Source organism: Macrobrachium nipponense, chromosome 2 (assembly GCF_015104395.2).
Source record: "Macrobrachium nipponense isolate FS-2020 chromosome 2, ASM1510439v2, whole genome shotgun sequence".
Lineage (NCBI taxonomy): Eukaryota > Metazoa > Arthropoda > Malacostraca > Decapoda > Palaemonidae > Macrobrachium > Macrobrachium nipponense.
In genome coordinates this window covers 60,561,869-60,576,327 of record NC_087201.1, presented here as the reverse complement: position 1 = coordinate 60,576,327, position 14,459 = coordinate 60,561,869, and the positions used below count along the sequence as shown (strand labels likewise).

General features: G+C 34.6%; 1 protein-coding gene across 2 annotated transcripts in view; it reads left to right on the top strand.

Annotated features, from left to right (window-relative positions):
* Window positions 1-9,135, top strand: part of LOC135220633 (E3 ubiquitin-protein ligase RFWD3-like) — an 82,689-nt gene extending 73,554 nt beyond the window's left edge. Inside the window, exons 4-5 of one of the 2 annotated variants that reach the window (XM_064257950.1) lie at window positions 1,994-2,537; window positions 6,676-6,964. In XM_064257950.1, coding sequence (XP_064114020.1) covers window positions 2,021-2,537; window positions 6,676-6,827 — 669 coding nt within the window. In that variant the 5' untranslated portion in view covers window positions 1,994-2,020 and the 3' untranslated portion in view covers window positions 6,828-6,964. Of the gene's footprint in view, window positions 1-1,993; window positions 2,538-6,675 lie in introns of those variants that run through there. The other variant, XM_064257948.1, reaches the window with a different exon arrangement.
* Window positions 9,136-14,459: the final 5,324 nt, after the last annotated feature.

Here is a 14,459-nt window from a genome sequence, read left to right as displayed (position 1 = left end):
TTAAAACTTACTAATAGAGTATTAATAAAAAATTTAATTTTGAAAATTAGTAAATCATTTTTGTATTGTAAAAAATGTATTTAGTCATGAAAATAAACATCAAAATACACTAATTAGTGATTATTTTCATCGGAAAATACAAAGAGAGAGAGAGAGAGAGAGGAGAGAGATGAGAGAGAGAGAGAGAGAGAGAGAGAAACTGTGCTAAACTATAAAGGATTCTTATCATAGTATGCGTTTTTTAAAAGCGTTGTTAACTCGGAGCGCTTTGGATGCGTCAGCGATGTAACCTCGGAACAAGCGTCGTAACCCAGGGCGGATTTTTCAATGAATATTTAAGAAAAAGCGTCGTAACCTCGGAACGTTGTAACCTCGGAACGTCGTAAGCCGGACCCGTCGTAACCTTGGGACCCTGTATATAGGATATATAGTATATATATATATATATATATACTATATATATATATATATATATATATATATTTATATATATGTGTGTGTGTGTGTGTGTGTGTGTGTGTGTGTGTATAAGATATGCATATGTATATATATATATATATGTGTGTGTGTGTGTGTGTGTGTGTGTGTATATATAGTATATATGTATATATCTATATATATATATTTATATATATAATATATAAATATATATATAATATAGATATATAATTTTATATATATATAATATATATATATATATATATCATGTATGTATGTATACAGTAGACCCCCTGTATTCGCGTTCTCCAGATTCGCGGACTTATGCATTTGCATATTGTTTTATGAGAAATATCCACAAATTCCTTTTTTTCAATTTCATCATAAAATGCACTTTTTGTGATAAAAACTATTTAAAAAAAAAAAACTGGTATAAAACTTTTTAGTGAGTTTTTCTTGAGTTTTAACTAACAAAATAGGAGGTTTTAAGTATTCTTATAAGAGTTCTAACTATTCCTGGGGGGGTATGGTAAGCATCCCCCACAAATACGGGCCGACCTCTTTCTATGTATATATTATTAAAATGTTATATCATCATTAAAATATAAAAATAACTGATCATCTGCCATAGACATTTAAGTAAGCTAGGCTAATGTTTACATTCTTGGAATCAGCTGATTGAGCCCTAACACTGATATAGTTAAAATGATAATTTTGTAGCTGCTAAAGGAAGCAGATTATTACTGGAATTATGGTTTTTAATTTTTTTATATGTAAATGTAAAACAAGTATACAAAGTAAACTAACATACTTTATGTTAAAGGAAAATCCCTCAAAATCACAAAACAACTGTTTACCGATTCTCACGATTTGTTTGTTTATGTCAGTGGTAAGTGGTGCTCATGCAATATAGTAAGTGGATATTAATTATAAGAGATGGTTATGAATTGTTATGTAAGCCATAAGTCTGGGAATCTTACTTGAAAGCCTAACCTAGCACAATCTACCAAAAATGAAATCGCTCTAGTACAAGCATAGCCCAGTATCCACAGTGTAATATACTGAAAATGAAATTTGTTCAGTAAGTAATGACTATTTTTATTTTTTACTTTCAATATTAAGAACATGGGATACTTAAGAAAAAATGTAGCTTAGTGTTATCTGGACCAAGAAAAAATGTAGCTTAGTGTTATCTGGACCATCAAAAGCCAGACTTTACCCTTTGCCCGTGTTTTCTTGATTGTGAAATGTGTCATTTTGGATTTTGAGCAGGAACACACCCATTTACTCTTTCTGATTATATTAGTAATTATCTTGGATGTTTAATAGTGAAAACTATTTGCACTCTATATTTTTCCTTTTATAATACTCTATTTTGCTTCATGTTCCGAGTAGTATGTAATTTGCAGAATTTTGGATGATTTTTATGGGCATGAAAATGATCATTGTATCAAATCTTATATACGTATGGGTAATTCAAGTTTTCATATGACTTTCAAGCTCTTGGTTTGCAACATTTTCAGGAAGTGCATTGATCTTCTGTATGTATTTACAGGAAAGTGATAACCCTGCTGTAATTTTAATGCAGAGAGGAAGGCAGCACGTAGCACAGTCATCACAGTCACATCTGCCATTACTAGATTCATCAGATTCATCCACTGAAGAAATATCATTTCCAGCAGAGAGAGACCCTGGAGAGATGGCTCATCCCCTGGTATTGTTAAGTAGACAGATTACTGCAACAGAATCCTCTGCATCTCATGTTAGAATACCAGTAGATCAGAGGAATTCAAGTGATAATCCTCCACTTGTTTTAAACCCTGCATCCTCCTCCTCATTAGTAGAACAGCAAATTTCTGATAGTGGGCCTTCTCAGATGGGACATACAGTGTCAGAAAACCCAGAAAGTAGCTCGAATGCCACTAATATTACAGAATCCTTTCATCCAGAACAAAGCTCATCTACAAGTCCTTCACAGGAGTATGACCAGTCAGTATCAGTTGCTGGCCCTTCAAATCATGGACCTGATGAATCAAGTCAGCACCAGTCAAAAATTCATAAAGAAGTTAATGAGACAACCCCTAAAAAGACTGAGTCAGGTAAGAAGAAATTTGTGGCTGAAGATACTGTTGCTTTTGTTTTCAGGGAAACCAGTGTTCATTATTGTGTTATGTATGGAACTTTTATGAAAAAGTTTTAAGTTCTAGCTTTTCAAGGTATTGTATGAAAGATTTTTGTTTTATATTTTCAATTGTGCCCCATGAATGATATTACTCCCATAGTTAAGAAATATTATTCAATTACTCTGTTTATTAGTTAATGATTAGAATAGCTTACAGTGAAGTATCATTACAGTGTGTCTTGCACTATGCACTGTGGATCATACTAAAAATTCATAGTTTCCTTTGATTTCTACTCCCTCAGTTTTTCAGTTTCTTTAACTGTACCTTGCTTCAGTTTTCACCTCAATTAAAGAAACTGAAAGCTGAAGGAGTAGAAATTGAAGGAAATTGCAAAGAATCTTTAGTATGATCCTCATACCTGTCGGTGATATTTTGTTCCAAGTTTCCATAGTAAACTTTATTTTACTATGGAAACTTGGAACAAATTATCTCCGAGACCTATGAGGCACAATTCTAAACTGTGATGGGATTCTACTGAAAGATTTATGCTTTTGACCAGTTACAATGAGCTATTTATGCAACAAAAACATTCTTCTGTTAATTAGAATCTTAGTTCTGTTTCTGTCAACTTTGTTCATAATTGTGTGGAAAATTGCTACTTAGATGATTTCCAGGCGTAAGGTGGCCAGGCAGATAATTGCCAATGTGGAAATTCCCATTGAGAAAATTACTGCTGCAGAATATTGCAAGTAACAAAAAAAATGTGAGAGGGAGAGTGAGTTACACAGAGAGAAATATTAAGAAAATTTTGGTAGGATAACAATTTAAGTGAAATAAAATATGGGAACAAAAGACGAGAGAAATTAAGAGAGAATTGATTTTTGAACTCCGGTATCTTATTTTTCCCCAAGTATAGGGCTATTACCAAATCATTGTTTAAAATGTTATTTATTTATAATTGGTTATTTCCATTCGTTAAAATGGCATGGAGATTGCCCCTTCCTCCCTTCATTTTGTTTTATGAAATCAAGTTTATTTAAAGATTTATAATGGAACCTCGGCTTTTGTATATAGTCCGTTCTGGAACTTCTAATAATATCCAAAATGCATGAAAACCGAAACAATAATTCCCATAAGGAATAATGTAAATAGTATTAATGCGTTCCAGACACCCAAAAATTAAAAAAAAAATACTTCCCTACTTCATTTTTTACTGGTACTAGGGCCAGCTTGAGAGTCACTGGACCTCTGTCGAATAACAAAACTGTCCAGAGACAAGTATTTCTGACGTCTCTTCAATATCTGCCGAAAATGTTACGAAGTGTTTTCATTAAACTTGTTAGAGACACCGATTGTAACATCTTTGTTAGGATGGTATATCTCAGCAAAATTTTTTACATCTCTCCACTTCGCAAACATTTCTTCAATCACTGAAGTTGGCACAGTATCCCCTCTCTCTTCCTCTTCCCCCTCCTTGGATTCCTCATCTGCCGTCTGTTGCTGTTCCTGCTGAAAGTCTTGCAGCTTTTCAGGGGTTAGCTCTTCCTGTTGGGCATCCACTAACTCTTCCACAGCCTTGCCACTCACATCCAAGCCCATGGATTTCCCCAGAGACACAGTAGATTCCACAACAGGTGTAGGGTTGTCGGTGTCACCTCATACCCTTCGAATTCTTTCTTTGGGTAACACTCTCCACAATTTTCTCCAAGCAGAGTTCATTGCCCTAGAAGTCACTGCCTGCCAAGCCTTATCTATAAGGCTTATACAGTTGAAGATATTGAAGTGATCCTTCCAGAACTCTCTTAGGGTCAATTCAGTGTCTGAGGTCACTTCAAAGCCCCTTTGAAACTGTGCCTTGGTGTAGAGCTTCTTGAAGTTTGAAATGATCTGTTGATCCATGGGCTGAATGAGATGAGTGGTACTTGGGGGTAAGAACTTCACTGTGATGAATTCAAATTCATCCAGCAACTGGTCTTCCAAGCCAGGAGGATGTGCAGGAGCATTGTCCATTACTGGGAGGCACTTGAGGGGCAATTGATTTTCTTGCAGGTATTTTTTCACATTCAGGCCAAAAACTTCACTGACTCACTCAACAAAAATTTGCCTCATCTCATGACCCATGCTGTTTTATTGGCTTTCCACATCACAGGCAATTTATTGTTGATCACATAGTTTTTTTTTGAACCCTCAGGGAGTTTCAGAGTGATACACAAGTAAGGGCATCACTTTGAAATCCACGCTGGCTTTCCCACACAGACCAAGAGTGTTAGACTATCTTTCATAGGCTTGTGCCCTGGCAGTGAACTTTCTTCCTGCGTGATGTAGGTCTGCTTTGGCATTTTTTTCCCCAAAACAGGCCGTCTCATCACAACTGAAAACCTGTTAAGGGAGGAATCCTTCAGCCTCAAAATACTCTGAATTCATCAACGAATTCTTCGTTGGCATGTTTATCCAAACTTGGAGCCTCCCCATGCCATATGACATTGTATGCCTTTATACTTTTTAATTTTTCTAACCAGCCTCTGCTGGCCTTGAAATCACTAAGAGCAGCAAGCAGCACTTGTTATTGGCATTTTCTTAATTAAAATCATTCTGCAACATCCTAGCTTTCTCACAAATGATCGCTTCAGACACACTATCCCCCACTAACTGTTTTTCAGCAGCTTCTCAACATCTTCCACTGGTTGCGATCTCTGTTTCGATGATGACGTAACCCCTTTCGCAACATGAGTTGCCTTGATTTCATGTTTCTTTGCTAGGATAGAGCTGATTATCGACAATGACTTGCCGTACATCCTAGCGAGGTCAGCTACATGTGCACCACTTTCATACTTTGCTACAAGTTCTTTTTTGAATTCTATTGTATTTCTGGTCTTTTTTTTACTGAAGGGCTGGCACTTACAACTTCTTTTGGCCCCATGATGCTTCTTTGCAATGAGTTTTAACGGCAAAATAGCACAATACACAACAAACGTGTGATGATGTGGACTGCGAGCATGGTGATGCTTGTTAAGTGAGAAACAAAGCCGGAATGGGTCACGAGAGAAGACGGGATGCTTTGTATGGGCTCTTTATACGGGGCCTGGTCATGCGCTGGGCCCTGGTTGGAACATTTCCGAGTGTATGAAAAACAAGAAACGTAGGAAACGTACAATAACCAAGACAAAATTTCTTAGAAAAAGGTCTGCAAAAACCAAAACGTACTAAAATAGAGGCGTACGAAAAGGCAGGTTTGACTGTACTTAACAAAGGATTTAGTTCAATGTGTGCATTGCTATTGAGTTGTCATGCAAATTGTTTATCTTTTTACCCGTTAATTATGGCATTTACTGTAACAATTGAATGAGGGAGAATATTGTTGTTGATGAATGTCTATTAGCATACATATTATCAAAATGGCCAGAAGAAGGAAGACAAAAAAATTTATTGGCAGTATGCTGTGAGAAGGCAAAAGTCATGTCCAACAATGCTAGTACATACCAAATTAAAAGATCATAATTATAAAATTTTAGAATTTGTTAACGAATAAAGTCACTCATCCACTAAAAGCAGAGTGAACACCAAAGTAGCTATTCAACATCTGAAAGGTTTGACTTCTAGCCAACCATACTCTTTCTTTGGTTTCTTATTGTATATGTTCTTTAGATGAATGTGCAAGTTCTGATTTGAGATCATGCACAATATAAGTCAAAATGTTTGACACTGCAGAGAGCAAGCTTCAAATGTCACCCCCCCTATTCCCTTTGGAAGAACAGGATACACAATCATGCCCAAATTTTAAATGCTTGATTGGTAGACTGATGTAAAACATGGTGATAGAATACTGATTATGAATGATGGAATTCAAGCTGAAGGAAAAGTTAGTAGTGATGGAAGGTGAGTTAGGGATATTCCCCCGCTCACCCAACCGATTAACTACCTTGTCACCAAGTTTCAACAACCGATCCAGTTTGCACTGAATAATACTCATAAAAGGCTCAGTTTTGTATACTTAGGAAAAATACAGATTCTTTTTAGGTGTTAATTATTATATTATCTGCCTTACCAGGCCTATTGCAAATATAATTAGTAGGTTTGATCAATAATTTTTTTCTTAAAATTTTTTTCATTACAGGTTTTGTGAAGGCTCCATCATCGCCCGAATCTGACGATGAAGGACAGATATGTTCCATATGCTTTGAACCCTGGGCTAATTCTGGAGCTCATCGTCTGGCATCTTTGAAATGTGGACATATTTTTGGAACTCCTGTATTGAGCGATGGTTAAAAGGTCAAGGAGGAAAATGTCCTCAGTGTAATGCTAAAGCAACCAGGAAAGACATAAGAGTACTTTATGCTAAATCACTGAAGGTTATTGATACTTCAGAAAGAGATCGTGTTATACGAGAGCTTGAAAAGGAAAGGGAAGCTAGACGAAAACTTGAATTGGAACATGCCCAAACAAAACTTCAGTATGAACTTAAATCACAGTTAGTGGCAAAATTGCAGAATGAACTAAAAATGTTGAAGAATGCTACTGCAAAAAGTAATGTTTCAGCTCCAGAATTAGGAATGTCCCAAGGAATTTCTACTGAAAATATGAATAAATTAATAATACACTCAGCACTAGACATTGCAAAAGATGGTGGTTGTCGTGTTATGGCTTATAATGAGTGGTTAAATATGGTGGTAGTGTCAATGCCCAGCCATGTGAGTATGTTTCCAGGTTGTGGAGTCAAGAAAATAAATATGCTTGATATAAAAAGTGAGAGATATATTCCAGTTCATACAAAACAGATAAGAGACATGGCATTTAATCCTGTTAAAAATGATTTACTCCTTACAGTTGGGATGGACAAGCTTGTTAAACTGACAAATGTCTGCAACAATGCTCCTGTTGGGTCTTTTACTGCAGAGAGCCCTCTTTGGAGTTGTTGTTGGAATGCTGATCATGCTAATCAGTTTTTTGTGGGCACTGCAACTGGATTAGTATTGATGTATGACACTCGAAATACGGATGGTCCTATTAAGACCATCAAAGTTACCGGTTCGGGGCCAGTAGTGTCTCTGTGTTATATTCCTTGGGAAGCTTCTGAAAATTCTTGCACAGGAGGACTCCTGGTAGCAAGATTATCCTCGTGTTCATTTGTTTTAGTCAAAGAAAATGAAATTCAAGATAATGCATTATTATTGGAAGGTCCCTTTACATCATTGTCCTATGAAAAATCCACTCGACATTTTATGGTATCATGCCGTCCCTGTCAAAAATATCCACATGCTCGACACTTAGTATGTGAACTTCAGTATGTTGATATGAGTTCAAGTGCAGCAACCAACAATAAGGTTGTTGCAGCAAATATCATCCAAACATTTAAAGGGGGCACAACACAAAAGGTACTCTCTCGTTCCTCTATTGTTGCACATCCATTACAAGCTGGTTCTATATTGGCTTGTGCAAGTGATGAATCAACACAGAGCACTTGCTTGTGGGATGTGTCTTCAGGAGCTTGTGTCCAGGTGTTAAAGTGCAGAGAGACAGTCATTGATATTTTGCTCTTGAAAAGTAATCAGAGTGCCTTTTTGGCACTGTTGACCGATAAATCTGTCAAGTTTTACAAATGGGTAGAATTATTAAGTTAACCATCATTTTTTTTTTTTCATTAATTATTTTAAGTTTTTTAAGTAAATGGTATAGGGCTCATAATGTAATGTTTTGTGGTAAAGCAATACTAATTTCAACTAAGGTAATGTAAATTGAATTTTAATTTACCAAAAAAAATATTTTTATTAAATAAAGAACCATGAGATTGTTACTGTTAACTGACATAGCAGTTGATGTTTTATGTACCTGTATCAAAAAAGATAATATCTTTTATAAAGAATATCTTGATATTGTAGATGCCTCTTTTATAGATATGTTTACGTTTATGTTAAATTTTTTCTTTTCCAGCCCTTTAGTTTCACTGAACACTTAGAAATCTTATAGTGTGTGAATGAAAGATGAATTTGTAGAACACCTTGGTACTGAAGTATTAGTTTGTGCTGTAAACTGTAATAAGGAATGAATATGATGTTTAAAGACATGAATGGTACCAATAAGTTTAATGATTTCTTGAAGAATCATGTGTATAATTCAAGTATAGCTGGAAGTTTTATATTGGTTAGAACTTTAGTGCAAAAGTGGGAGAATAAGGACATTTATTTATGCCTAATCTGACAGTAGCATTTTCAAGAAACTTTTTATACCTTTATGATTTGCCAATTGACAATGTCCTCCACTTGCATAGTTAGCTAGATGGGCTGAAATACTCTTAATGTAATTGTAATAAGTACAATGTTAAGTTTTAAAAAAGTAATAGTTTCATACAGAAATAAAACTTAGTACCATTCTTTTAATATCTTGTTTTCCTTAACAGATGCAGTAATTTATATTAATTTTGAAAATGACAATATTTTAAACTGTCTGTATTCACATAAATTCTATGGAAGAACATGTAGATAGTTAGAATGTAACCATACCTAATTGTATCATATTTTTTTTATAATAATGAAGAAAATAAATAACTCCCATTCTTTAAAGGTGAGGATAAAATATATATTACCCTTTTCTTGACCATGAGGAGAGTAGTAGTCCTTGTAAAGCTTAAGGATTTTCAGTGTATCTTTAATATATCAAGATTTATGCTAAAGAAAATGGTGTTATTTGATTTTATAATACTGTGATATAATTAAAAGGAAATAATAAGGGCTCATTTGCGAGATCTTTTACGATATGTGACCATAAATATCTGGATTTACCTAATCTGACAAATTATTTGAATTTTTCATAGTTGTACAAACCAGAGCCTCTTATATAGGAAAGATAAACACCTTTGTGCTGGCCAGACCATACTCTTTCATCCCAAGAAACTCACTTTTCCACTTCTAAGATTAGCAATACTTTTTTGTTTTTTCTGTTTGTGTTTTGTAGTGAATGTGAATTTTTTTTTTTAGTCTATTTGCCCTTCAAGCCAGTAGCTTTTATTTATTGCTAGGGATTATTGTTTCTATGTTTCAGTGAGTCAAATCAAGCATGTTTCATGGGATTTCTTGTTCATTACATTAATTTTTGACCAGATTAACTGAAATTGCAGTCAAGTGATGATTAATCAATGATTTTCACTCTTGGTTTTGTTTAGTTTTCAGTACTTTATTATTACCCTTGGCTCTCCATTTCCTGTAGTCATCAGTTTGTACTGCAGTGCTGCCATTTACCTAATTTTTATGTTAATTCATGACTCATTCTGTTATTCTTTTAAAGGTACTTGGTGAGTGTTTATAGCTTATTGCAAATTTTTTTTGTTGATATTCATCCCTCATCACATTTGTTTTATATTTTGGGGAATTTTATTACGTAGTAATTTTATTATGTAACAGAGTAAGTGTGAGGATGCAGGAGAGTCTGCTTGTAGCTCATTTATGTTTCATGCAAGGATCCCCAGTTGACCTCTTAGCTTTCACATTTTTTAGCTAGTATGTAAAAGCAAATAAGCAGGTATTTACTTTTTTATCCGACAACAACTATGATAGAATATTTCTTTTGCAAAGAATGTAGTTGCAAAGTACTGATTTTTTGTCCAATACATTTGTTCTGGTTTTGTTATGATGCTTTTTAGGAGTTGTATTTCTAGGAAAGCTTTTATTCTCTATAATATAATTGCTTGACACTTTCTCTTTTCCAAGACAGATTTTAGATTGGTGTGTTGATCACTTCAGCAGTAATGGTGATTACAGTGTTCTCCCTATATTTACGGGGATGCGTAACCAGACCCCCCCCCCCCCCCCCAAAGAATAGCTAGAATCGGCGAATAGTTGAAACCTCTATACCTCTATATTAAAACTTGCCTATTTTGTTAGTAGAAACTCGAGAAAAACCCAATAAAAATTTTTATAGAAGTACCTGGTTTTTTTAATATTTTTATCACAAAGTGAATATTATGACAAAATTGATTAAAAAACCAGGAATCTATCTAAAGAACAGCTTACTTTTAATGCTTTGGATGTATATTGAAAACTATGTAAACTGCATTTTCATTGCATAGGTCTTAAAAAACCTTCTAATAATGATTATTTTGCCTTTATGTCTTCTGTTGGATTGGCACCGTAACCCTGGAACATTCGTCGTAAACCTGGAAATAATTTCTGATGAATATAATTGTAAAGCGTTGTAACCTAAAACTGTCATAAACTGGGGACTGTCTGTACAGTGTTCGCCCCGTATTTGTGGGGATGGGTACCAGACCCCCCTGCGAATGGTTGAAACCCCTATAAAGACATTAAAACTGCCTATTTTGTTAGTTAAAACTCCAGAAAACCCCACTAAAAATGTTTATACCTGTTGTGTTTAAATAGTTTTATCACAAAAAGTGCAATTTCTGATGAAATTGATAAAAAAAAAAACAGGAATTTGTGGATATTTCTGAGAAAAATACTGTGAATGGGTGAATTATCTGCAAATAATGGGGGTATTTGTTCCGGAGAGAAATCTGCAAATACACGAGTCCTCGAATCCTGAGTCTGCGAATATGGGGTTTCACTAGTCTTTACCCACCCATTGGCACTGGGTAAAGCTTTGTCCTCTGAACTTTATTTGGAATCTGGGGATGAATGCATTTTTCTTTGTAATAATTGCTGTTAGTTCCATTATCACTCATCTTTAGTGTATAGAGTTAAGTACAGTGGACCCCCCGTATTTGCGTCCTCACACATTCGCGGATTTCTCTCGGGAACATTTCCCCGCATTATTCGCGGAGAATTCGCACATTCGCAGTATTTTTCTATGAGAAATATCCACAAATTCCTTGTTTTATTTTTTATAAATTTCATTATAAAATGCACTTTTTGAGATAAAACTATTAAAAAAACCAAGTATGAACATTTTTAGTGGGTTTTTCTTTAGTTTTAACTAACAAAATACAGGCGGTCCCCGGGTTACGACGGGGTTTCCGTTCTTAAGACGCGTCGTAACCCGAAAATCGTCGTAAGCCGGAACGACGTTCTTGAAAACATGTCCACAGGGAAAATTTCACTACTAATTTGCAATTTTTCTTAGGGCCGTATCTCTAAAATTATCACTAATTTACTTTTTTCATGTGCAATACTGTGTATTCACAAATTACTGTATATTTTCATTAAAATACAAGAGAGAGAGAGAGAGAGATAACTCCTTAGGTTTCAATAGATTGAAATGAACGTCTGTAGGCAACTTTTTCCCCCTCCCATAAATACATATATTTCTCCAGAGAAGAGAGAAAGAGAGGACTGTGCAATTATGTTTGTCTGTCTATCAATTCTTTTTCTGAGAGCGAGAGAGATAAAAGGAAGAAATAGAAACACCAAATGTATGACAAGTATCTTGTGGAGAGAGAGAGAGAGAGAGTTGTCCTTACAGTATTTAAAAGAGAGAAATGGAATGATTATTGTATTTAAAATACTCGGATATGAATTTTGTACTTACAGTTAATAAGTATTATTATTGGAAAATATTAATGATAAACTTATTACATACATGTCCATGAAAATGATCTCTTCTCAGTAAAAGAGAGAGAGAGTTAGGGAAGTTGATATAGAAAAAGACAAAGGGAAGAATTTTCTATTGAAATTAGTTATCGTATTATTACTACTTCTATTATTATTATTATTATTATTTGAAAATATAATAAACACGTGCATCTACCATAAAAATTCTCTCATCTCAGTAAGAAAGAGGAATTATCCTTACAAGTGAAATGGAAAGGTCATTTTCATCTCTTTAAAATACGACCATTATGAATTTTGTAATTAAAGTTTTATATATTATTATTATATTATTATTATTATTATTATTATTATTATTAGTATTATTAAATAACTGAAATTATCAATAAACATTTTACATACTAGTACCATAAAAATTCTTTCATCTCGGTAAAAGAGAGAGAGAGAGAGAGAGAGTGTTTATCTCTCTGTTCTCTCAAAAAATACTTATAACACTTCCAGCGAAAGAGAGGGAGGGAGTTACCACTATGACACATTATTATCTTGTGTGGCAAAGAGAGAGAGAGAAAGTTAACCTTAATTAAAAGTGACATGGATAGATTAGTACGTATTGTATTTCTTTAAAATACTATCACATATGAATTTTGTAATTACAGTTATTATTATTATTATTATTATTATTATTATTATTATTATTATTATTATTATTATTATTATTATTTGAAAGTATTAAAAACAAATAGTACAAGTACGTAAAAAATCTTGAGTCTCAGTAAATGAGAGAGAGAGAGAGAGAGAGAGAGAAAGGAAAATTTCAGGACCACGTGATTGCAACACTGCAGCTCTTCCCCCAGCTCTTCCCCCTCCTGGCTGTCACAGAACTTGATATATCTGACAGTTTTAGTACCTGGATCTCGAGGAAAAGGTTACTGGAAGTTACTTGAAGAAGACTGGGATTTCCTTCATTCTTCCATAATTTTTTAAAATATAAGCTAAAATCTTACTAATTCACTATGGTATTTTCTTTAATGAATTGATATTATTGCTGTATAAATTAATATTAATATTTGAAAATAGTAAATCATTTATTTATCATACAAAAAACATACATCTTTGTAGTAGAGAGAGAGAGAGAGAGAGAGAATTATTATTTTTATGGAGATACCGAGTTACTGACAGCTGTAATGAAACATATACGTAACGTAATATTAAAACAGAAGAAGAATTCTAAAAAATACATACATATTTGTTGGCTTCATGATCGCAGTCTGATTTATTTTATATTTTATGAAATGTATTTAGTCATGAAAATAAACATCAAAATACACTAATTAGTGATTATTTTTGTCGGGAAATACAAAGAGAGAGAGAGAGAGAAACTGTGCTAAACTATAAAGGATTCTTATCATAGTATGCGTTTTTTAAAAGCATCGTAAACTCGGAGCGTCGTAACCTCGGAGCGTCATAACCTCGGAACAAGCGTCATAACCCAGGGCGGATTTTTCAATGAATATTTAAGAAAAAGCGTCGTTACCTCGGAACGTCATAAGCCAGACCCGTCGTAACCCGGGGACCGCCTGTAGGCTGTTTTTAGCATTTTTACAGGGGCTCCAAGCATTCACGGGTTCTAACTATTCAAGGGGGGGTGTCTGGTAAGCATCCCCCGCGAATAAGGGGGACCACTGTATATATCTTAGTTTTAGCAGACCACTGAGCTGATTAACAGCTCTCCTAGGGCTGGCCCGAAGGATTAGGTATATTTTTACGTGACTAGGAACCAATTGGTTTCCTAGCAACGGGACCTACAGCTTATTGTGGGATCCGAACCACGTATCGAGAAATTAATTTTTATCACCAGAAATAAATTCCTCTGGTTTCGCATTGGCTGAGCCGAGAATCCCACTGGAATGGTAGCCGAGCGCGAAATGCATTCGGCCAACGTGGAACCTGAGTGTATAGAGTAAGGAGAGCAAAATTAATAATATACAGTGGTACCTGGAGATACGAAATTAATCCGTTCCGAGGCGCCCTTCGTATCATGAGGTTTTCGTATCTTGGACCACATTTTACATGTAAAATGTCTAATCCGTTCCAAGCCCTCCAAAAACACCCCAGTAAATTTCATCATAAAGCTGACCTATAAACAATGAAATACTACAACAAGTTGGACCATTCAATACCTAACTTTATAACGAAATGCAAATTAACCTGTAAATAAAGTGTATTAGTGTACATGGTATACAAGAAATACTGTACGTAAAATGTGGAAGCTTACCTTTTGAGTGAGGCTATCTCCGAAAGTGGCGGCAGAGGAGGAGGAGGAGGACAAACGGCAGATACGTACGTACACTTAACTTTACGAAACATAAAATTTAAGGAAAACTAAACTAAAATCTACGAAACA